At 46.0% G+C, this 23,767-nt stretch overlaps 2 protein-coding genes across 3 annotated transcripts in view; one reads left to right on the top strand and one right to left on the bottom strand.

The window, feature by feature from the left end:
- Positions 1 to 304: 304 nt before the first annotated feature.
- On the bottom strand, positions 305 to 4,018 carry mrps10 (mitochondrial ribosomal protein S10; the record flags this gene model as incomplete). Its single annotated transcript, XM_080531252.1, has 7 exons — positions 305 to 950; positions 1,389 to 1,478; positions 2,043 to 2,151; positions 2,906 to 3,045; positions 3,470 to 3,536; positions 3,715 to 3,767; positions 3,947 to 4,018. 7 exons carry the CDS (start codon positions 4,016 to 4,018, stop codon positions 870 to 872), a joined length of 612 nt encoding a protein of 203 aa, XP_080387378.1. The 3' UTR covers positions 305 to 869.
- Positions 4,019 to 6,542: 2,524 nt separating this feature from the next.
- tulp4a (TUB like protein 4a) overlaps positions 6,543 to 23,767 on the top strand; it is a gene marked incomplete at its 5' end in the record, with an annotated part of 31,089 nt that continues 13,864 nt past the window's right edge. For both annotated transcript variants that reach the window (XM_080550605.1, XM_080550604.1), the window contains 4 exons: positions 6,543 to 6,794; positions 17,239 to 17,367; positions 17,829 to 17,990; positions 18,458 to 18,638. In XM_080550605.1, coding sequence (XP_080406731.1) covers positions 6,543 to 6,794; positions 17,239 to 17,367; positions 17,829 to 17,990; positions 18,458 to 18,638 — 724 coding nt within the window. The remainder of the gene's footprint in view (positions 6,795 to 17,238; positions 17,368 to 17,828; positions 17,991 to 18,457; positions 18,639 to 23,767) is intronic.

Below are 23,767 nucleotides of genomic sequence, written 5' to 3'. Positions count from 1 at the left end.
TAGTGATCTTATCGTCCAGTGTGATTCTTTCCAGTGTTGTCGATCAGTTGTGTGCGTCTGTTTCCTACAATAAACACTTTAACGAATTTGCTTTGTGTGTTTGTGTTTTTTCTGTTTATTCCCAACAATGCAAACTCGTCATCAACCACCAGAAAAGTCAGTCAACTACAGTGTTCCATGTTAACTACACAACGTTTCTCATTGTTTCTCAGGTTACAATCACATTTTCATTGCAGGCAAAACACTGAGATGGTTATCATGCATTCTAAAAACTATTGCTTTGAAAAGGTGAATATGTGTTCAGAAGTTGACTGGTGACACCTCTAACTGACTGCCATTGTAAGCCCAACATACTAAAACATGGTACAAATGTTCAAAACGAAACAACATATCTATGTAAGACTGGAGGACCAAAAGGACAGAGGAAGGACTTTAAGAGTGATTTATTAACAAAACATAGCATAATCATAACATAATCAATTCATCCTGTAGTCTCCCACCATAGACATGTGGACATTACAAGGGAAAGAGGCAGATGCCAAAACAAATTAGCTGGATGTGAGTCCAATTCAAAGGTTAACTGACAAATTATGAATGTCTCACTGGAAATAGTAAGTGTACATTTTTGGACAGCATTTCTGGAGGATGCCCTTTTTTGTAGAAAAGGTTGCTCTGAGCTTGGGGCTCAATAACTATGATAACTATGGCAATAGCTAACCGTTTGGAAGGTCAGGCAATGCGTATGTTACATAATCTTGTTCAGATCACCCCCAAGTCTTTTGACCTTCCTATGTTTTGAAAGTTTTCTCATGTTGACTGGCTGCTGATAACAGCCAGTGGAAGAGCAGCTTCTGTCTGTGACTCTACTCTCATTGGCTGGGCAACTCCTCAGTGGGTGGGTCTTTCCACATGGGTTCCATGATATGCTCGGGGATCTTGTCCATGGAAGTCTGTCGAGATGGAAAAAAATATGAACAACTTTTGTGCATAGTCAAACTCTGTGTATAGACTTATTAATCCTTTATTTTGCCTATAACAGACCTAAGCAAATGATTGATGTCGTATTAATGTAATATCAAAACACAACATCATACATAAAAAAAAAGTATTATATTTATTATACAAAGGATCTTAACCAGACTCTAAAGGCCAATGCACACGGCGTGCGATTTTGTCGCACGACAACATTCGATTCTCAATTCACACCACCGAAGTGTGTGGGTGTGAATGGAGAATCGAATGTTGTCGTGCGACAAAAACGCATCGCATCGCACGGCCAATGCCGTGTGCATTGTCTCATTCAAAACAATGGAATCGAATTCGGCGGTGCGACAAAATCGCCGCCGTGTGCATTGGCCTTAAGGCTCTGTGACATCTGTTAATCATACCTTGGTCACCTCCATGGCCACGCCCTCAGGTAGATTCCGCTGGATGTATTCCAGGTACACCTGCGCAGTGGAGCCCGTCAGATGAGACAGCTGGAGGAGGAGCAGGAGAAGGACATGTGACCCTGAGTCCCTGACCATTGCATAATAGCCCATTGATTCTTCCCTAATCTGTGTTTAAACTCCAATTGATTCGGTTAACTGATGAGATCACAGAATAATATGAGGTGTGAATGTGACATCCATTAGAAAAACCAGAATAATGCCATAATAATCCATCGACTTCACCATTGGCCATGTTGCATACCGTGATCTAATCAATTAACCGGATCAATTGGAGTTGAATCCAACACAGACTGCATAGAGAGCAGAAAGGCTGCAGCTCAAATCTGGGAAATGAATTGCCCGTTTTGTCTGTTGTAATTCTGTAGGAGTAATCACAAGGACTTACGGGTTAAATAATAATGCATTTATTTTGTACAGCGCTATTCTCAGGACTCAAAGACACTCCATTTCATGGAAAGAACAAGAATAGATAGATAAATAAAAAGTAAAACAAAAGCACAGTCTGTAAAAACAACAATAAAAATGTGTTTTAAAAGCAAGTTTAAAAAGACGAGTTTTGAAGAGGAGAGCTTGCTGACTTTGGTATCTCACCTCAATGCAACGGTAGAGCGTCCTCATCTCATATTGGACTCTGTGCTTCTTGAAGATGTGGACAGACTTGAGGAGTGTTAGCCTTTCTATGTTCCTTGGAGGTTGGAAACTAAGGTGGAGGAAGAACAAAATAAACAAACAACCTATTGAGTTAGAGAGTATTACTCCCACTAGAGGGCAACACAGACATAAGGCATTAACGTAAAATCAGAATATTACTGCTGTAAAAAACTAATATATAGCTTTGAGATGTGACCGCTGTTTAGTATGTGATGTGAGTCAAAGGACAGGTCAGCTTAGCCGGGAACATGGACTTGTGTGACTGATAAGGACAGTAGTAGTAGACAGTAGTAGTAAATACATGTCGGATCCTCACTCAAACGTGTCACAACCCAACCCATTCTCCAAATTATTATTACTAAATTATGATTAAAGTGATTCTCTGTGGTGCAGTTGGTACAGCATGGCACTAACAATACTTAGGGTGTGGGTCCGATTCCTGCTGGGACCATATATACTAAAACTTCTACTTCTCCCTTGTACTGTTTCTCCAGTGTCAATATATTTTAAAAATATACTGTATATATATATTTTAAAAATATATATATTCTATCACGACAACTGCCAATGGCCCCTGGCCTGAGCTGGATTACTCTTCCTGCTACAACTAGTGAATTGATGATTCACTTGCTTAGTCAAATTTATCGATTGTAAGTCGCTTTGGAATAAGGCGTCTGCTAAATGCCAAAAATGTAAATGTAAGAAATGTATGCATTCACTGCAATACAAGTCACTTTGGATAAAATGTGTCAGCTAAATGGTATATTATATTATTATTGTTATTATTATTATCATCATCTCACACTTTGCCCAGAGTGATGCCCAACTCTTTGGCAGCCAGAGTGGCGAAGAACTCATAGCTGTCCAAGACCGCCTTGTCATGACCCTTCACCAGTACTGACACATTCTGATACAGCGTGTCTGGTTCCTCTGTGACTGTGACCTAAAATCAAATAAAGAATGATTCATTAATGAAAAATGTCTGCAGAATAGTTTCATCCAAGATGTATACGGACTGTAAAGAATACAGACTACAGAATACACACCAGGTACAGATACAAACACTGGAAAATGTAGATAATGTAGCTACTATAGACATACACCTCCGAAGGACAGTCTAATTCTGCATTTGGGAGCTGACCTATGCTGTCAGATGTAGTATTGAGTCTACTGTCATACTACTAATAGTGATGGGGTATCAAAGACCAAACGGTGTGTGTGTGTGTGTGTGTGTGTGTGTGTGTGTGTGTGTGTGTGTGTGTGTGTGTGTGTGTGTGTGTGTGTGTGTGTGTGTGTGTGTGTGTGTGTGTGTGTGTGTGAGAGAGAGAGAGAGAGAGAGAGAGAGAGAACGTGTAAATAATACTCACCGATGAGGGGACAGATGCATAAACCGTTCCGGTGTGGATGCAAGCTGTTGACGTCAACTGGAGGGGGCTGGTGTGCGACAGAGGGAAGAGAGGGGAATACATTCTAAGGCAAAATACAGCATTCACAAGAGAGATATGGTTCGTGTGACGCACACTCGCACAGCCAACACAAATGTGTTTTTTTGACTTGACACTGACTCTTATTGGTTTGCCATGGTATGATAAAGTAAACATAGGCACATTACCAAATTATTCGAGATCTCCCATGATTTCTGCAAGCATCCGATCCTCTAGATCCCTAAAAAGAGAATAATAATCGACTGTTATAATAACCTTACTGATTAACTAGCTGACGTTAGCTCTCACGCAGAAGATAATCTGTACGGTTTCCTGAAAAACAAGCACTGTTAAACAAATCATTAGTAATGTGACAGTCGAAAATGCCTATCTTAAATGCGGTGACGTTAAATACTGTACCGATTGTGAGACTCCTACGAATATCCTTGCTAGGGTGCGAATATTTCGACCGAGGACCATGGGGGCAGCCATGATGTTAATGAGGGCGGGGCAGTTCTTCTTCAGCGATAGATGGTTGCCAACCAAATGGTACAAGGCTGCCCCCATCTGGACAGGGTGTTCATTGCAGATGTGATAGCTATCCTGGATAAACTATACGATAAGTTAATTTATCAAGAGCTGCAAAAATAAAATTGTTTTCTTCCAGTAATTGTGCTAGAACTATCTGTGCAATAAGAATAATCAACTCTGTATAAGCCTCACCTGGTCTAGTCCAGCGGCTGTATGAAAGTCAACCCGGCATTCAAATCTATTTGAATTGCAAAATTTTCTGCATTTCAAAGCAATTTCAATTCGATTTTTTTAGGATTTATTTAGGAGCTTTCCTCCTCTTTTTATTTTATTTTAAACCCAGCAGACAAAAGTGATGTAGGGGACCGAATCATGTGACCATCACGTGATACAGTGGGTGCGTTCCTAAATTTGCTCTGAGAGCGCCGGAGCGCACACTGGGTTCAACGTCATAAAGGAACCAAGTAATTTGATTGGACAAGAGGCATTCCATGAGTGCTGATCAGATTTCCAGAGCGAATTTACGAACGCAGCCAGTAACAGGGCCCTCCCGTACAGTGGCAGCAACAAGAGAGAAGAGAGGTAAGCGGTTGATCATTGTCCATTGATATTTATCCAGAGATATTGATGTTAGGTCTCATATGACTCTGTCCAACTACTGACAACGGCACCAACCCCGTGGCTGTTATTATAGTTCGTCAAATAAACAAATCTGTCAACAATTAAAACGATAAACAGTGGGTTGCTAACGGTTGCTAAGCTAGCCATCAGAATAACCGATGCCAACCAAACCAACCGAGCGTTGTTGGCTAACTCGCTACCTAGTTGTCTGACATTTATGTGTTAAATGTCCATGAAAAAGAGCTTCTGTCCCGGTGACTCCGTAGGCAGCTAACGCAGCTAACAGGTCATTCAGGCGTTAGTTACTCAGCTGCCTCAGATTGGCATCCAGCCGAAATGATGCCAATTCTGCTCCGAATGGAGATGCTGTTACATTTGGCCACGGCAGCTTTGTGTTGTCTCCCCTATCTGTTCTATTTGTGTTGTAGTTGTTGGTTTCTGGCTTTCCAGAGAAAGATATAGCTAACTAATATTGTTAGAGTTGACTGCTCAGTCAAGAGATGCAAGTATCTAACGCGTTAGTAGCGAACTGCAATACAGGTAGTGTAACCTTATGTCACCTGTTCTGGGCAAGGGGATGTTTAGTGGAGTGACTAATGTGGCCCTGAACTAGTAGCATCCATTTAGGATCAAAGACAAATCGGTGATATGACCAGATTGGTAACAGTCAATTGGCTTTGCTTGCCAATTTGTATTCGATGTATATGTATATATACATATATGTCCTTAGTAGCCTAGTACTTACTAGTAGCATAGTGTAGTGGTCTTGTGTCCATTCGCCCACGCATCCCCCCCTCTCCATCTCTCTGTCTCTGTCTCTCTCTTTCTCTCTCTCTTTCTCTCTCTCTGTCTCTCTCTCGTGTAAACAACGTATTTTGTTCGGTCTCGGCACATGTATTGTCACATTATTTACCCCGAGGTATGTGTCCTCCTTGAGATAACCCTGTCAAATGGATGTTTCCTTCCCCTCAGCAGCACTCCTTGACGGGATCCCCGACGTGGATTGGAAGGCAAGCGGGGTGACGTAATGACGTCGCCGGGAGAAGCGGCGCTCCCCTCGGCTGACAGCTGATGCTCAGAGGAGTCCCTGACTCTGTTCACACCGCGCCGGGACCACAGCCGCTATGACACCACGGATTCAACTAGAATTGGATGCCTCAAATTAAAGCAGTATGATGCCTCTGTAGTGGATTGTTTTCAGAGCTCGGACGCCGGTGCTTTTGTCATTACTTCATAGTGGATTTCTCTGTTTTTTTTTTCTTCGGGGCAAATCAAGGCTACACGATGAAACGATTTTGTTCAATTGTTGCACGGCTGAAAGTTGCGCAGGCATAATGACATTTTGTCCAATTTTTTGTATTACCTGGTCCGTGATCGATACTGTATCGAATTGATACAGTGCGCCAATTAGGCAAGACTAACTTATTGAACACGTCAAAATGTCCTGAATGTGTGCCTTTTTCGTTTATGCAATCGTCATCGATATCGCCCCCCCCCCCCCCCCTGGCCAACACCATTGTACTGTAGATGATCGACAAACTCGCTCGAACAAACCTGAACAGCGTCTTGTCCCATGAATCGGACACGCACACACTTCCGCTCAGTTATATATATATATATTTAAAACAATACTGTAGGTCGGGTGGCGCCTTGAATCCCCTTTAGAAGCCCAGATAATCCAAAGGAAACGTCAAATACTATGCAGCGTGGCCGCAGATCGCCGTCGCCTACAGCGGAGGTGAGGCGCTCCTAACGGGACCAGCGGGACCCTCTCTCCTCCGAGACGCGCGACCCGCAGAGACCACTGAGTCATTTCATTGCCGGCTGTGAAACGAGCCGCGGTGGTCGCACAGGGGCAGCAGGCATGTTCGCCGCGGTGGAGCACGGACCCGTCCTCTGCAGCGACTCCAACATCCTCTGCCTGTCGTGGAAGGGTCGGGTGCCGAAGAGTGAGAAGGAGAAGCCGGTGTGCCGCCGGCGCTACTACGAGGAGGGCTGGCTGGCCACGGGGAACGGGAGAGGGGTCGTCGGAGTCACGTTCACGTCCAGCCACTGCAGAAGGGAACGGACCACCCCGCAGAGGATCAACTTCAACCTCCGAGGACACAACAGCGAGGTACAGAGAACCGTTTCCGTCCTAGACAAGTCAACATATTGCGCGAATGTTTGTTGGAAAAAAAAAGCCTAAATGTTTCATAAGTCAGTTTGTTAATGATATCCTCATGACATAAAACGTGTACACATTTGCTTGTCATTTCTGTATTGTAATCAGCACCGGAGCTACTATTACCAGACGTTATATGCTACAGATTTATGTAGGCTACTGTAATGAAGTGAAGTGTAAGTGTCACAGCTTACTGTTTATTTTTTGTTGCTGAGAAAGAGACATTGTGTGTTACGAATCTTCCTTATTAGTATTCCAACAGTGCTGGTGCAAGCAAAGCAGCCCCACACACCACATTGTGTTTCCTCGTGAGTGAGAGTGGATGTGTAACTATGGGTCAGATGGACCAAGCTGCTGTGTCAGCATTCCATAAGGCAGCTGACTGGTAGGGGAACCCTACAGTGTGACTGGAGCACAAGTGTTGGCCATCGTTCATGTACAAACACAGGACAACATAGCTCCATCACTTACAGTGGCACAGTGTAATATAGGGGGGGGGGGGGGGAGGATTGTCCACTTTTCCCCCCCTTTTTATGTAAAACATTTTTTATGCCCCCCCCTATTTATTTTAATTTTAAAAAGTTACTATTTAGCAGCAGACGTTTTTACCCAAAGCAACGTACAATTAGAGCTTACAGGGACAGTCTCCCTGGTCTCCCAGTCTCCCTCAGGGCTAAGTGCTTTACTCCTGTGCACACTAGTGGTGGTTTTTACTCATGACCTTCTGATCACCAGTCCATCTCACTATCCACTAGGGCCACCACCCCTATTACAAAGAAGATTTTTTATTTATTTTTTACCCACTTCAGTCACACATGTAGAGTAGAACACCGTTTCCGCCATTTTACCATTTCCTCCCTTTCTATATTTCCCTCAGTAATGAAGTCGATAATGTAGTTCCCTGGCCCATATTTGATATAAAGCAATAAATAAGCGGAAAGAGGGGAAACGTAAAATCCATCATTTGGTCGCCTGGCGCATAATTCGGTGTGTGTGACAGTCTGGAAATTACGTCGCTTAATGAATTCTGTCAGTTCATGACGGATGTGCTCACTCACTCACATGACAGCTCTGATGACTCCCGAACAGGAGAGGCCCATTCGAGCAACCAGGTCTCCCGTTTACCGGTCGACGAACTTGAGAATTAAGTTAAATGACATGGGCGGGGGTGAATGTAATGGTGTGGGTTTCCGTGTACCTTCTGATGATGGTGGGAACATGGGGGGGGGTTCATCGTTTTATTGTTAACACTTTAGAAAAAACACTCACCCCTTCTTCCCCGACGTCTAAACCTGCCGTCTCAGTGGTTGTGGGAAGAGCGTCACTGTGCTTTAGACGTCAGTGCCAGCCTTGGTTGATGTCGATACCATTAACGCCCCTTTAGCGGGCATCTCCGAAATGAAACGTGAGCTCATATCCCGTCGGGAGCACAGCGAGGCCAAGGTTAACAACAGCGACTGCAGCGTCTGTACGATGGTCATTATCGTCGCCAGCACAGACAAGCTTAGTTTAGACCCTGAGTGTCCTAGTGGTCTGATTGGAGAGAAGAAGGTTTCAGTGGATGAGATGTTTGGACGCTGGCCAAATATGGGTGGTACTGAAGAGAAAGGGCTTTTATGTCGGCAGGCTTTTGTTAAGGACACAACAGGGGCGGAGGGAGCGGCAACAGAACGCTCAGCTGTGGCTCCCCCACCAAAAGTAACACGTCTATCCTTCTATTGTTAGGTTGAAGATGTCTTGTTGAGGTAATGACAGGGTTTTCAAAAGATCTGCTGGACACCACTGATGGAAGGTCCCCCCCCCCAGTCTATTTCCCCCCTCAGCTGGGCCCTAAGCTAATTACAAGGTGGTAGCTTCAAAGACACTGTGACTGTGTGTGTATCTGTGTGTGTGCGCGTGTGCATGTGTGTTTGTCTGTGCGCACGTTTGAAATGTGACACCGGGTATAGATATGTGCCATCTCATCTGGGTTGTTTTTCTCTCTCCCACACCCTGCACTTCATGGGTGAGAAATGGGGTGAGAGGGTGAGTGGGAGAAAGAGGAGAGGCGAGGAATAAGACAGAGGGGGGGGGGGGCTAGAGGGGAAGAGGGTGTTGAAGTGTCAGATAAGGGGAGAAGGAGAAGGGGAAGAGAGAATTGGACTTTGGGAGGAGGGAGGGGAGGGGAGGGGTGGGGGGCGGGCAGAGAAGGTCTTGAGGTAACAAGGCAGTAAGGATGAGCGAGGGAGATGAGACGTATGGATGAGAGGGGCTGGTTATGGGGGAGAGATGGGGTGTGGTTATGGGGAGAGGTGGGGTGGTTATGGGGGGGAGAGAGGGGGTTGTTATGGGGGAGAGAGGGGGGGTGTGCTGCAGATCAAGGAGCAGAAGGGGGTGTCTGGGTCTAGATTAGATGAGGTCCTTGTGTGCGGTCTCATGACAGGTGTGGCTCCAGCACTGGTTCTGTGAAGTCAACTTCAAAGCCAAGAGATGTGAGTGTATGAGAGAGAGAGGTAGAGTATGAGAGGTAGAGTGTGAGAGAGGTAGAGAGAGAGAGGTAGAGAGGGAGAGAGAGAGAGAGAGAGAAGACACAGAGGTGGTTAGGAGTGGCCTAGGTTGATTTTTGGTGATCAGTGTTTTTGTGAAGATGATCCATCTCTCTCTCTCTCTGTGTCTGTGTGTACGTACACGACAGTGTGTACAAGGCCATAGACGACAGTGTGTACAAGGCCATAGACACACCCCACAAAATAAAAAAAATTAAAAAATAGATTACGGTAGCTGTGATTGTTCCTGTCGGCTTCCAGATTAGTTTCGAGCGTCATCTCAAAGAAGCAGACCCTCTGTTGTAGGAGTGTCTGTCTACTAATGTAGAAATTATAAAAATAGCTATAAATACATGAAGGCAATCAGTGGTCTTCCTGTCAATCTGAGTCCTACTCCAGTACAGCAGTTCGTAATCCCACTGGGACGAGGCCTATTTTATCAGAACAGATCAAACCTATGGATGACAATGCAACAACACAGTGGTGTGTGTGTGTGTGTGTTTGTGTGTGGAGAGAGAGAGAGAGATGTAGGAGCATTATTAACAGTAACAATCTCAAGGGGGGTGTTTTACTTTTGTGGCTAAAAATACTTTAAAACAGGACTAAATAATAAAAAAAGATTCTCTTTCGTGGACTGTCATTGGAGAATGAGAAATTAAGGGCTTTGTAGGCACAGCAGACTTCAAAGTGTGTATGGGCTGTTGTTGTGTGTGTGACTCTGTATGTTTTGTGTGTCTGTGTATGTCAAGTCTCAAGGATGGCATTTGAGGCGGTAACGCATCGTTTCCAGTCCCCCTGTGGCAATTCAGAAGAGTACACACACACACACACACCAGTGTTTCCCACAGGATTTTGTGAGACTGTGGTGGGTTGACCACGTATTTAAAAATAAAATATATATTTCTTTATCCTGGCGGAGACAATTTTCAACGGCCCGGGTTTGGTGGGAATACAGAAGATCGTGCCGTTCACTGGGGGGGGGGGGGGCAAACTCCCTAGCGTTGGCCTTGCCGTGAATCTGCTCGAACACTTTCTCGCCTCAGCGCGAGCAGCACTGAAATATAGAAGTAGTCTAAAGTGTGTGAGCGTGCAAGCTTCCAGCAGCAGGGTGGCAGTGAGAGACGCTTTGCTGAAACAAGGGCACAAAACACCACGTTACACATCCTTTTATGTTATCATGAGGAGTGTCAAAATATTATGTTCATATATATTATATTGTTATGTAATATATATATTATATTATGAAACTGTGGCAGGCCAAATTAGATTAGAGGTATCGAGGTAATTCTTGGGAAACACACACACACACACACACACACACACACTTCCCATGGGTTAAGTCTCGAGTCCTGCCTGTTTTCCACCCTGAGGTGGTTAAGAGTCTAACTCTCCTGATAGACCTGACCCCAGGGCATTGGTTTCTGTTAACCTGCCGTCATGCCTCTTCACACACAAACAGGTCTGCCAATAATGACACACACCTGAGGTCATATTTGGCACCAACTGGATCACACTAAGAAATAAAAACTGTTTTATTCCAAGCCAGGAGAACTAATGTAATGACCTCAAAAGACTTCTCCATAATTGCCTATAAAGTTTACTATGATATCACATGTTGATATATTATGATTTAAGTTCGTTATTTTCTGTTTTATTTTAGTGTTTTTTTTGTTGTTGTTTTTTTGATGTGCCACTGCCTTGTGAAACTTTGCCTCAAACCCAGTAATTTCTGGTGATGCTTGATGCTGTGGCCTGTTTGTCAGATATTGCATGATGCATCCCGACTTTACTTTATTGAAGACCAAGCCCCCCCCCTCTCTCTCTCTTTCTGTCTCCTTTCCTCCCCCTCCCTCTCTCTCTGTTCCCGATGCCCAGATGAGCAGTGTGACGTACTGTCCACACGTTAAAAGCGGTTTCCTCTCTGAGCCTCATAAATAAGTCAGCTTACAGCTCCTCCGGTGGAGAGTCCCGGGGCCGAGAGAGTGAGCGTGCGGGCGGGGGGACCTGCATCATAGCCCGGTTAAATGAAGTGGCCGTAGCGTTGCCGCGATGTGGCATGTAGCACAGGGCATCTGTACAGTCTTAATGGGTCCCTGTAATGGATGGGAGGCCGGGCGAAACTGAGTGCTGCGGTTTTGCAGTTCTCTTCACAGTGTCTCAGAGTTGGTGTCGCTACAGTTGGCTGGTCTAGATTCAGTGTTTTCTCCTGGCTTGACTAGTAGCAGTAGGCACTATAGCATCTCTCCTGGGCCGTCTTCTATATCTGTCGTCTCTCTTTAGCATCCCCCAGCCCCTGCCCCTCACCCCACCTCTTCGTTCTCCATCTCCCTTGTCTGTAGCAGGCAGTCCTCCCCTCCCCTTCTCCATCTTCTCTGTTGAGTACTCCTCTCATCACCTTCCAAATCCCTCCCTCTTCTCTTCTCTCTCACCTCTCTGTTCTACCTCCTCTTCTCCTTTTGAGAGGCCACCTCAGGACCGAAGCGTGTGTGTCACCCTGTGTGTGCTGTGTTGGAGTGTCACAGGCCAATGTGCTTAGTGACAGCTTTAGTGTGCTAAGCTCTCCCTGGAGAGGATATGTTATGTAACACACACTCTCTCAGGTGTGTGTGTGTGTGTGTGTGTGTGTGTGTGTGTGTGCGCGTGTGTGTGTGTGTGTGTGTATGTTCGTTCGTTCGTTCGTTCAAGCAGGTGTGTGAGTCAGTGCTGTCTGTCTCCCTCCCTCCCTCTTGAATCAGCTATCTATCATTGTACACCGTCCCAATTAACGTGGAAAGGGAAAACCATTCAGTAAACGTGAAGTCTTATCCCTTGTTTTTAACCGTCACTCAATCATCATCTCCTTAGTAAGACACAGTAGAAATCCTGTCAGCAGCCCAGAGGCTTCAACTCCCCTCCTCCAGTCCTTAACTCTCCATTATGACCAGCGTCTATAAGCTATTATCAGATATCGATATTTAATAAAGCCAAGCTCCCTTTCCCGGGCCTCATAAACCGGGGCCTTTTCCCCGAAGGTCCCGTCTGGCTGCCCCCGTCCGGCTGCAAATCACGTCCCCCCCGGCCCCCCTACCCGGCCCCTCTGCATCGGTCGTAGCGCAGCTCTTTTCTCTAATTGAGTTCTGGGTCTGATTTAATGTCATGTCAGACACTAAGACAGAGGAGTGCAGTGGAGGAGGAGGAAGGGCTGGGGGTGAGAGAGGGGGAAAAGAGCGAGAGAGAGGGAGAGAGAGAGAATTTGTCTTTCTCTGTCTCCTTCTCTCTCTCTCTCTCTCTCTCTCTCTCTCTCTCTGATGGCCAGTCTGCACTCTTTAGGACACTGGCTGTATGTCTACTTTATTCTCAGTTGATCCAGACTGTCCTGTAATCACAGCTGCTGATCAGATGCATACGTGGCTAGAAACCTGAACTTAAAACAGGTTTATCCACATCCCTTCACAAGGCCTGTTCCTGGTTGAAGTCAGACGGCCCTTTGGCTCTTGACCTAGGATCAGCTGAGCTGACCCTTCCTTCACCAGTCCTAACCTCCGCCACCAACGTCAGGGGAAGACTTTGAAATTACTGTCAGAGTCTTACTGTATACAACACACACATACTGTTCACAATGTTTTGACCCGTCATCCACACTTTGTGACACGAGCCGGGCGTTAGTCAACCCTGCAGCTAGCTGGCTAGCGGGACCCTGCCTACGTACACTGGAAGTGACCGATTTCCCGTCCCTTCGTAGCACTTTGTCGTTAGCGGTTTCTACACACAGCTAGGCAAAGCCTTAGCCGCGGTGGTTCTGGTCGCTCTGCTCTGTGTTCTGTTCTCGCTCACTACCCCAAAACCCTGCATCGACACCCCCCCCCTCTATATCTCTGCAAAGAAACACTCATCCTGGGGTCACTTAGCGGCGTAGCACACTAATGCGCATACCATATCATCATCATACCATATCACACCGTGTGTGTGTCTGCAGCCATTATTTCACAAGAAATGACTGAACGTAGTCACAGACACAAACCATTATTTAGGTACTCTAGCTGGCTAGCACACTATCCCTGGGCTCAAGGAAAGAGTAACCAAAGCACAGTATCTACCTGAGCTGAGCTTTTAAGTTTAGTAAGGGGATACCTCGATACTTTGAGAGGAATATGCACAACTGGTTCAATTCCCGGTCAGAAAAAAAAAAGAAAAAAAAAAGAAAAAAGAACACTCGTCATCCTTTTAAGGACCTTGGCTACTGCAGACCATTGTGACTGGGCACACCTCTCTGCTGTGCTGGTTCAGCCCCCCCCTCCACCCCCAAATGCTGACTCCAATGCAGAGTCCCATGGTTTGATTTAATTGCTGGGCCCCTCTGCTCTGCGAGGTCGTGCCTGCCTGTGCCCGCCCGTGCCCCGGGTCGTCTCTGAGTCAGGGGCGGGGGGCTGAGGCTGAGGCCGGGGCGACGACGCTGACACGTCGGTCGGCCCACCGCCAACTTGGAAGGTGGCACTGCACCAACGTTCCAGGCCAAAGTCGTCAATGGCCCGGAGATGTCAGGAGAGCCGTCAGTGTGAGAGAGGGATTCCAGCTTGGCACCTCTCTGTTACCTTGTGTTAGTGTGGGGATGAGAGACAACGTACGTACGTGTGTGTGCGTGTGTGTGTGTGTGTGTCAGTGCGTGTGTGTGCGTGCATGTACGTTTCAAACTAGGCTTAATCTTTGTGTTTTATTTTATAGAGCTCAGAGTGAGCCTTAACAGTTCATGAATAAGGCACGGTTCATATCCATGATGCATTATTCATTTATCTAATAGGCTCAATTAATGTCATTAATGTGATTAATATTCATGAGATAAAAATCCTGCTGGTGCACGGGGCAGGCTGTACGTGGCTTTGAATGACTGTACCCAAGGCTCCCTGCACAGGGCCTACACTGAGGTGTGTGTATGTGTGACGCTGCGGATGACATGTATTCATCCCGCCCGCCGGGTGACGTGTACTCAGCTGTCGCTCTCCTGGGCCGCCTGACCAGCTCACGCTAATCCCAGCACAAGCCCTACTGGGATATATATACACACACATATACATACGGGGGTTTCATCCACGTGTGTGTGTGTGCGCGCACTGCTCTATCATATACAACCTCACATCGTAACAACTCTAAAACACCATCATGACAACCTATGAGCCATATGGGGGCCTATATCGTTGTCTCCTGTCTCACACACACACACACACACACACACACACACACACAGATAGATAGATATGGGCCTTTGCAGTGGTGTGTTTGAAGTGTGATCAGCCCACAGAGGCCTGTGCTGCTGCTGCTGTGTCCTCCAGGCTGCTCTCATTGTGTTGGTTCCCCTGTGGGTCTCTGGTGGGGACAGGGCTATTGTACCGCATTAGGATTTATGTCACCGGGAGCGTGGGTGGGGAGAGCACTGTAAATCTACCCACCACGGGACACGTTACTGCACAGGGCTGGGAGGGAGGGGGGGAGGTGAGTGTTATGGTAGGCAGTGTGTTAACCCTTTTGTGGCCCAGTGCTAAAGCAGAGTGGTCCTTCAGGAGGCTAGTGGCTGCAGAGCTGGTGGTGAGGTGTTGGTTACGCTGCTGCGTTTGCAGAGTGTTAGGGTGAATACTGGGGGGGGGGTCACTCTGTGTGTATGTGCGTGTGCGTGTGCGTGTGCGTGTGTGTGTGTATGTGTGTTTTCCAAGTCAATGCATTATCATGTCACTTGCTGATCAAAACAGTTGCCACCATCTGAGGTCACCACCCCAAACAGGTGACGTGTGAACTCTGACCTGAGAGAGAGAGAGAGAGAGAGAGAGAGAGAGAGAGAGAGAGAGAGAGAGAGAGAGAGAGAGAGAGAGAGAGAGAGAGAGAGAGAGAGAGAGAGAGAATTGTATTGTATTGTAGTAATCTACTTCTGAGCCCAGAGCCAGGGGAGCTGATCTGATCGGCGTGCAGGCAGTGTAAGCTCTGATAAACCGTGTGTGTGTGTGTGTGTGCGCTCAGGGTAGATGAGAGGCTGGGATTATGCCTCTGGGAATAGGCAGAGTTAGGGATGCTCCGATCTGGATTTTTGGGGCCGATACCGATCACCGATTTGTTTCCTCAAGATCAACCGATACCGATACCGATACCGATTGTTTTAAAAATACATAACTGACTGGATAGCCTAAATATTTTTTGCTTTTTAGACAAAAGTTTTGATCCATTAGGCACCAAGCAAACGCAGACCCATTTTTATGGCATAGTAAAGGTCTGGCCTATCACCCAGTTAGGGCCTGAAGCCCAAGTCAGTCGATATGGCTGTATAAAAGACATCATAAACGTGGCCTTCATGGTTTACATACTGTTACGTCCTCCTATGTTTTCTGTTCAGTTATCTGTCTTCCCCAGATTTTTTTTTTTTTTCCCCCCCCAAAAAAATCGGTTTTTGCGATCGGCCATTTTTGCCGATCACCGATCGAGTCATTTGGAGTGAAATCGGCCGATTTAAATCGGTGGCCGATAAATCGGAGCATCCCTAGGCAGAGTCACTATAGAAGACTTGACAGAGGGAGTGAGTGAGTGTTTCAGATGTAGCATCATGTAGAAGCAGGAGGAGGGTGTCTGAAAGAGAGAGGTAAAGAAAGAGTGACTTAAAGAAGCACAGGGGCATGAGAGAGAGAGAGAGAGAGAGAGAGAGAGAGAGAGAGAGAGACTCTTTCACTCACAGAAATGGCCTCTCTCGTGTCACTCTTTCAGTCCCCATAGGTCAGGGCCATGAGTGACGCAGGTACAGTGTGACTTTCTTGTCTTTCTCCAGTGATCTCTGAGTCGGTGCAAAAGCCCATATAACACTGAGTCACTGTCAGTAGGAGCCCATCTAACACTGAGTCACTGTCAGTAGGAGCCCATATAACACTGAGTCACTGTCAGTAGGAGCGTCTGTTGTCTTTAGGCTTTGTACACTCGCTTTTACTCACCCCTGTTTCTCTACCTCTCACAGTCTCTCCCCTTTCTCTCTCTCTCTTTATTTCAACCTTCCTGTCTCTCTGTCTGTCTCTGTCTCTGTCTCTGTCTCTCTCTCTCTCTCTCTCTCTGTCTCTGTCTCTGTCTCTCTGTCTCTGTCTCTCTCTCTCTCTGTGTCTCTCTCTCTTTCAACCTTCCTGTCCTTCTCTGTATCTTTCTTTCTTGCTCCACCTCCCTCTCCAGGGTTGGGACAATATTCAACGTCAGCGGATATTTGGAGCCTATTGCGATATTGTTCACTTACAGAAAATAGTCTGCAAATGTGTTTAGATACTATGCGCATAACTGCAAGTGCAGTGTCCTGCTTTTTGGCAGGCAAAGCATCTCTAGCGGTGAGAATATGTCTCACTCTTTCCAGCGACGCGCTCTGTGTGCTGCAGCTCTGTCATTTCTACTCAGGCTGCTGATGTCCCCCCACTGTGTTTCTCTGAGAGAAACCGTACATTTGTGAGTCCTCGACTCCTCAAAGTAGCCAACCATGACCCATCCACACACCCGCCACCCCTCTCCACATTGACTGGCGTTCGGAGAGAGGCGTGTGTTCCAACTATGGAGGAGCTTTTAAGAGTGTTACACACACACTCACACACACACACACACACACACACACACACACACACACATTCACACTGACTTTTGTGATGATAGGAAGAGGAAAATGATATAAATTAGAAACCCATTATCTGAGACACTCCAGGATATTAGCACTTTCTTTTTACGTCACTGGTGAAATGAGGTTAACCTACTTTCTGATTGATTTTCTTCCAGAGCTCCAAATTTAGCTCTCCGAAATGTGCGCTTGTCTTCTTGTTCTGAGTTTTCTTTTGTATTTTGTGTGTGTGTGTGTGTGTGTGTGTATGTGCGTGCTTGTGCGCGTGTTTCAGGTGGTGCTGGTGCGATGGAACGAGCCCTTCCAGAAGCTGGCCACCTGTGACACAGACGGAGGGATCTTTGTGTGGATCCAGTACGAGGGCCGCTGGTCTGTGGAGCTGGTCAACGACCGCGGGGCTCAGGTGATACACAGCGCTAACACACACTAACACACACCACTGGAGCCAATACATGGACCAGAAGTTGATGCGGACATAATGTAAGACCTCTGAATTATGTGATGAATACATAAAAAGATTAAGGCAATAACAACAACAAACAAATCAGACACTGGGAGAGGAATTAGTTGATAATGGAACTGTCACAATGCCGACTACAATCAATGCGTTTAGTTGTGTGTATTTATGAGTTGCACATACACAATAACAGATAAGACATAATGAAAAGGAAAGGCAAATTGTGCAGGGGAAGTGAAGTCTTAGGGCTTGTCGAGAAGCCTCCCCTAAGAAAAAGAATATGAAAAATCATATTTCCATCAAATGCCCACATACTGGATCTCTGTTGCCATAGACTATTCCATCTGAACCAGAACCAGTGGCGCTGACCTGTTGTTCCTGTTCCTCTGGGCCCCCGGTCCGTCTAGGTGAGCGACTTCACCTGGTCCCACGACGGCACGCAGGCGCTTATCTCCTACCGCGACGGCTTCGTGCTGGTGGGCTCGGTCAGCGGCCAGAGGCACTGGTCCTCAGAGATCAACCTGGAGAGCCAGATCACCTGTGGCATCTGGACCCCCGACGACCAGCAGGTCACATCCCACATCCCATCATATCTATACAGAGGTCCCACATTAGGGACACTACAACCAACATTATTTTGGAGGCTAGTCAAGACAGACAGATTTGGGAATCATTTTGATTTGGTATAATAAAAAAAAGAAGGAAGGGAACAAAAGGGCTTGGCATTCAAATACAAGAGAAGGGCCCTCTAGGGTGTGGAGTGAGTGTCTGTCTGTCTGTCTCACTAGGGTAGTTTTGTCTGAGTATATTTTGTGTGGTGCTGCTGCATGTCAGCTCTGGTTAGGTTGGGATCTCTTTCTTTCTGTCTCCTCTCTCTCATGTTCCTCTCTCTCTCTCTCCTCCCTCTCTCTCTCCTCCCTCTTCCTCTCTGCCTCAAACTGACTTCTCTACAGTCTAATCACATCATCCACTTGAGTGTTCCAACCCCCCCCCGTTGTATATAGGGTTCTTAGTCCCGTGCTCTCGCCTCTTGCAGGTGTTGTTTGGTACTGCGGACGGCCAGGTGATCGTGATGGACTGCCACGGGCGCATGCTGGCACACATCCTGCTGCACGAGTCGGACGGCATCATCAGCATGTCCTGGAACTACCCCAACTTCCTGGTGGAGGACAGCAGCGAGAGCGACACCGACACAGACGACTATTCCGCCCCGCAAGGTACGGTTATACACCCTACACCCCCCCCCCCCCACACACACACACACACGGTACAGTTAAATCCTCCTGCCCAACCCCCCTACAACCACACCTCCCGTAAGGTACAGCAACCACCCACTTCTCAACCTCTTCTCCAACGAGTCTGAAGGTAAACCCCCCCCCTATTCCCCTTGATGTCAACAACCCCCTGCAGAGTATAATAAGAGAGGGGTGGGGGGGGCGGTATAGACATTTAGTGGCATGTAAAGATTGGCACACAGACTCTCCCTTCCATCCTGGACTGATGTTCTCTTCCGTCATATAATGCCCTCTATAATCTGAGAGGCCCTGGAGGATGAGGGATTTTAATCTACTCTGTCATGGTCAGTCACATTTTAATCTATAATAGATTGAGCTCCTGATAAGACGTTGTGCGCGACTACGGGGAGCAGAATTCCAGCGGAGAGAAGCTGTCCAGCTGTTCCTGTCCCTCAGTCGTACTGTGGAGATGAAAGCAGATGTGTAGCCATCTGTCCTATCCTCCACTTCCTCCTCCTTCTCTCTCTCTCTCTCTCTCTCTCTCTCTCTCTCTCCCTCTCTTTCTCCACCTCATCCTCCTCTCTCTATTCCTCCTCTTTTGGTAACCTGCTTTGCTCCTCTGCTCTAGAAAGAGGAAAGAAAGAGAGAGAGACTTTGTGATTGAGATGTGAACTAGAGAAGTATTGGCTGATTTGTCTGGGTCTGGTTCTGGGTTTGTCTTCGTCAGCGGGTCTTGTAGTTAGCTACGTTGTGTTGCTTTCGAGTGTGAGAGAGATATCTGCTGTTGCGTCGTGTGTTCTATCTACACGACAGGAAAATGCATGGGCAACAGTACACTCTGACACTTGCTTGTGTATGTGTACACACACACACACACACACACACATCTCTAAAGTTTTACAGTCCAAGAATGGAGGTTTTTATCATTTGGCCAGGCTTTAGCGAAGTGTTCAGTATAGTTAGCTTCATTTTCTTTGCTGTCCAGTTTGGAGAAAGTGATTTCATCACGTACTTGTCATATGCCATGCTCATTTCACAGGCACACTCTGTACCTCCTTAAAGCACCACTGCTCCGACTGTGGGGGAGTGGGTCAAGGGACTCAAAGGGCCACTAAAAACAAATGAGTGTGACTGGAGGGAGGGAGGGAGAAAGAAAGATGGAGAAAGAGGGAGGGAGAAGGAGAAAGAGCGAGGGAGATGGAGGGTGGGAGGGAGATAGAGATGGAGAAAGAGAGAGGGGGAGAGAGAGAGAAAGAGGGATGGGATGGATCGATGGAGGGAGGGAGGGATGGAAAGGAGGAGAGGACACTGTGGGGCATGTGTGACATTGGGATGACTTTGCCACAGCGACTCCTAATTGCTGACTTGGTTTCTGGGAACAGTGGCGTGGCAGCTGTCACAGTCTCAAAAGCACACGTTACCGGGCCGTTGTTTGTGCGTCACACTCCGTTACCCCTAGTGACCGCTAATCAGGGCTCCTTCCCATAGAGATGACAATGGCAGAGTGGTTCTCAGTTGGGTGTGTTTTACATGGGCCCTGGTTTAATAATTCACTGCCGGGGCGTCTAGGTGCCATAGCACACTGAGGCGTGCGCACATGGCATATAATCGCAGGGTCCCTGGTTGGATTCTGGTTAACGACCTATCCTGCATGTCATCATCCCTCTTTCCTCACCCATCCTTCCTGTCAATCTCTACTGTCTCTATCCCAATGTAGCAGAAATGCTGTAAAAACTTATTTAATGTATTCTTTTATATAAATTCACTGTGGCTACCTAGAATCAAATAGAAGTCCAAAGACTTCAGAGACCTCACCAACATGGCTGACACAGGCCAAACACAATGGAAGTGCCTTTGTTGTGAATTACTACTTGACCCATTTATATTCTATGGCAACAGCTTGTGTCAGTGCCTTCAACTACCCTGTTCCTCCTTCCCTCCCTCCCTAGAAATGACCTGGAAAAAATGGTCCCAAAATGTCACAGATTGAGCGCAGGTGGTGCCTACGTGACGCAGGTAAACTCCTGTTTATTTGCTGTGAACAGCGCTGGCCGCTCTCCCCTGGTCTTTGGGAAGCAGCTCTCGGGGTGCAACATGACTTGGCGTCACACTGAGGGAGTGCTGACGCGTGTACCCCCCACCTCCACCCCCTCCTTCAACCCCCTGCTGTTTCACTGCGTGTACCAGCTCATGTAACAGCCTAGTTTTTTGTGCCTCCTCTTTTTCTTTTTTCTTCCCTCCTTTTCTTTTTTAACTACCGCCAGTTGCTACGGTTGCGTTGACGACTAGGCCGGCCTCTACCCCAGCGGTGGTTTTACAGTCCTGCGTGTAGTAAAGCTGAAAAGTGCTTGCCTTAGCGGGAACAGTGATTATGCTCTAATTCGCTAATTAAATGAGTCGATGGTAATTGATTGGCTCTGAGGAATGATCTGCGGCTCTCTCAAGACGAAGGCTCGGACGGGAGATGCCAGGCCTTCTGCTCCTCGGGCCTGCCAAGATCCCAACAACCCGCTGTTGGAGTGTTTGGGTTTATTACTTTTCTTTTTTTTCTTCTTTTTTTTACTTTTGTTCGAGTGTTCGGATTGTACAACACAACACATCACACAAAACAGAACAGAACCATTTCATAACACATATCACAACTAGGGGTGGGACGATTAGAAAATGTCATGTCACGATTATCGTGGGCAAAATAATCGCGATCCACGATATTATCGCGAGAATTTAAAAAAAATAAAAATAAAAATTTGATGCCAATAAAACACACTGTAATCACTTTAACTTAGATTTTGTTGTATTTTTAGGACATTTTAAGTCAGTAATTCAAATTCAGATTCTAGTGGCACATATCTCTGGCCATAATCCGGGTCCTTAATGTGGTATATGAGGTCAAAATCCTAAGTATGACAAAAATGGCTCAAATAGCCCCAGCCCTCTAAGGGTTAAGAAAGAGCAATTCCTTTTCGGCCAATCAGCACCTTTCATTAACGTACCCAAGGAAGTTTAAAGAACGCACTCCCAGTGTTGCCAACTTCCAGAGCCCCTTGGCGACTTAATTAGTCAAAAGCGACCAGTGACAAATCTAACTTCCTTTTCTGGTCATTTGGGGAATTATTGTAAAGCATCTAACATGTATTCCACGGTTCACGTTACAACCGAGCTCAGGAGAGACGAGTAGGGATACAGTCTATGGCGAGCGAGGGTTGCCGTCTCCTCTCTCCCTCAACACTCACTCCCGCGGCCAGTCTGATAGCAGCCGCGGGGAGCGTACCGTTGTGCGTGCGGCTCATGTAAGGAATTGCAATTATATTACAGTAACAGTCACTAACTTGACTGCAAAAGTAATGTAGACTAGGCTGAAAAATAGCGCCAGATATTTGTTAAACACAGTTTATTCATAACATACGATTATGACGATTATTCAAATAATAAAAATTCTCCACGATTAAGTTATCGCGGGTGTTTTTATCGCGATTAACGATAAAAACGATAATCGTCCCATCCCTAATCACAACACACCACATACGTACTAGCAGTGTCATGCACGTGGAGACAGTATGACCACAATGTAAAACGAGAAAACCAAGTTTGATTTTTGCTCTGAGATGGGTCGGACAGAAAGGATCTGTTTGTTTCCCGGGCAAGACTCGAATGCACCGTCACTGAAAAGTTTCAATTGAAAGTGGTGATTTAGTCCTTGTGTGATTTTGCCTTTAACCCATTAAGGCCTAAAACGAGAATTTGAATAACCCCCTAAAACCTGACGTTTTTCTGGAAATTCAACAAAAGTGTCAACACCTACTAAATAAAATATTTCTCAGCCTCTGTAGCAGATAGAAACGAAATTCAAAAAGTATTTAAAAGCTTACACCAGTGGGATTTTTTTAAAATTTTATTTTAAATTTTATATAAAGTTTATTATTTATTAAGGAGTCCAAACCTTCATTAAAATAATTTAAGCACTATTTTCAATGAAAAGAAATAAAAAATAAAGTGTGGCAGTGCAGGCACAGGGCAGGGACAGAGGGCAGTCCCCTCACATAATCCATGTCAGCTGCCTGGTTGTCCTGGAGGTGTAGATACCTGAAAATCCAGATATAGATTCATGTTACCTTGGATGAAAGCAATACAACACATTGGAAGAAATATAAATAGTTCTCATTAGCCTACTATAATAATAATAATAATAATAATAATAAATGTTATTTATATTGCACTTTTCAGGGTACTCAAAGACACCTAAAGTAATAGGAGACATAAACATAGTCATTTCTTATTATACTATCATCACAATCAATTAGTATTATTATTGTTATTACCTCCAGAGACAAATCTGTCCCGGGACATGTGCTTTGGGAAATTGGTCTTGAAGAGATCTTTCTTCTGTCACCAGTAGTCTCTCCGAACTGACAGTATAAGAAGCCCCATACTGATGCACAGGCCAATAAAAGTCTTCATCTCTGTCAGACTAACGTCAGCCCACTTTGCTCTGGATGGAGTGGTTCTGGTCTGGGCACTATAAAGGTTTGTCTCGGTGACGAGACGTGCCAGAGTTCCTCTGTAAAATTATTTTCAAATACCTGCATCGGTGTTGCGTCTGCAGGTATATTATATATATTATATATATTATATATATATATTGATTTTCACCCCCGGGGTGCGGTTGAAACGCCTCCTAGGATTACGGTGCTAGTTGTCCGTCTTCCATTCCGTTTCAAAGCCTTCTAAATCATCCGAATCAGTTATAACATTGTCATAATAATAATAATAATAATAGTAATAACTTTTATTTGTGTAGCGCTTTCCCTGCAAACGTTGCAGCTCATCATCAATATCGCTCCCTTCAGAACTAACTTAAGAAACTTCTCCGCTGTTGCCAAGATATCGTGAAAAAAATAAAAAATAATAATCAGCACGTCTGTAGATACTCCCACATGTATATGTTGATGCATTTCATTGGCCAAGAGACCAGAAGAATGTGAAAAAAATACAAATACTACAAAATGACGTATCCGCTTTCCCGGCTTGAAAGGTAGAACAGCGCAACAGCGCCCCCGGTTTAAATGGGTTAATCTGTGTCCCGGAAACTGGCCCATGTATCAACACTGCGG

This window comes from Nansenia antarctica, assembly GCF_963989245.1.
Source record: "Nansenia antarctica genome assembly, chromosome: 1".
Taxonomy (NCBI): domain Eukaryota; kingdom Metazoa; phylum Chordata; class Actinopteri; order Argentiniformes; family Microstomatidae; genus Nansenia; species Nansenia antarctica.
The sequence above is the reverse complement of the archived record's forward strand: the minus strand, read 5'-3'. Positions and strand labels throughout refer to the sequence as shown.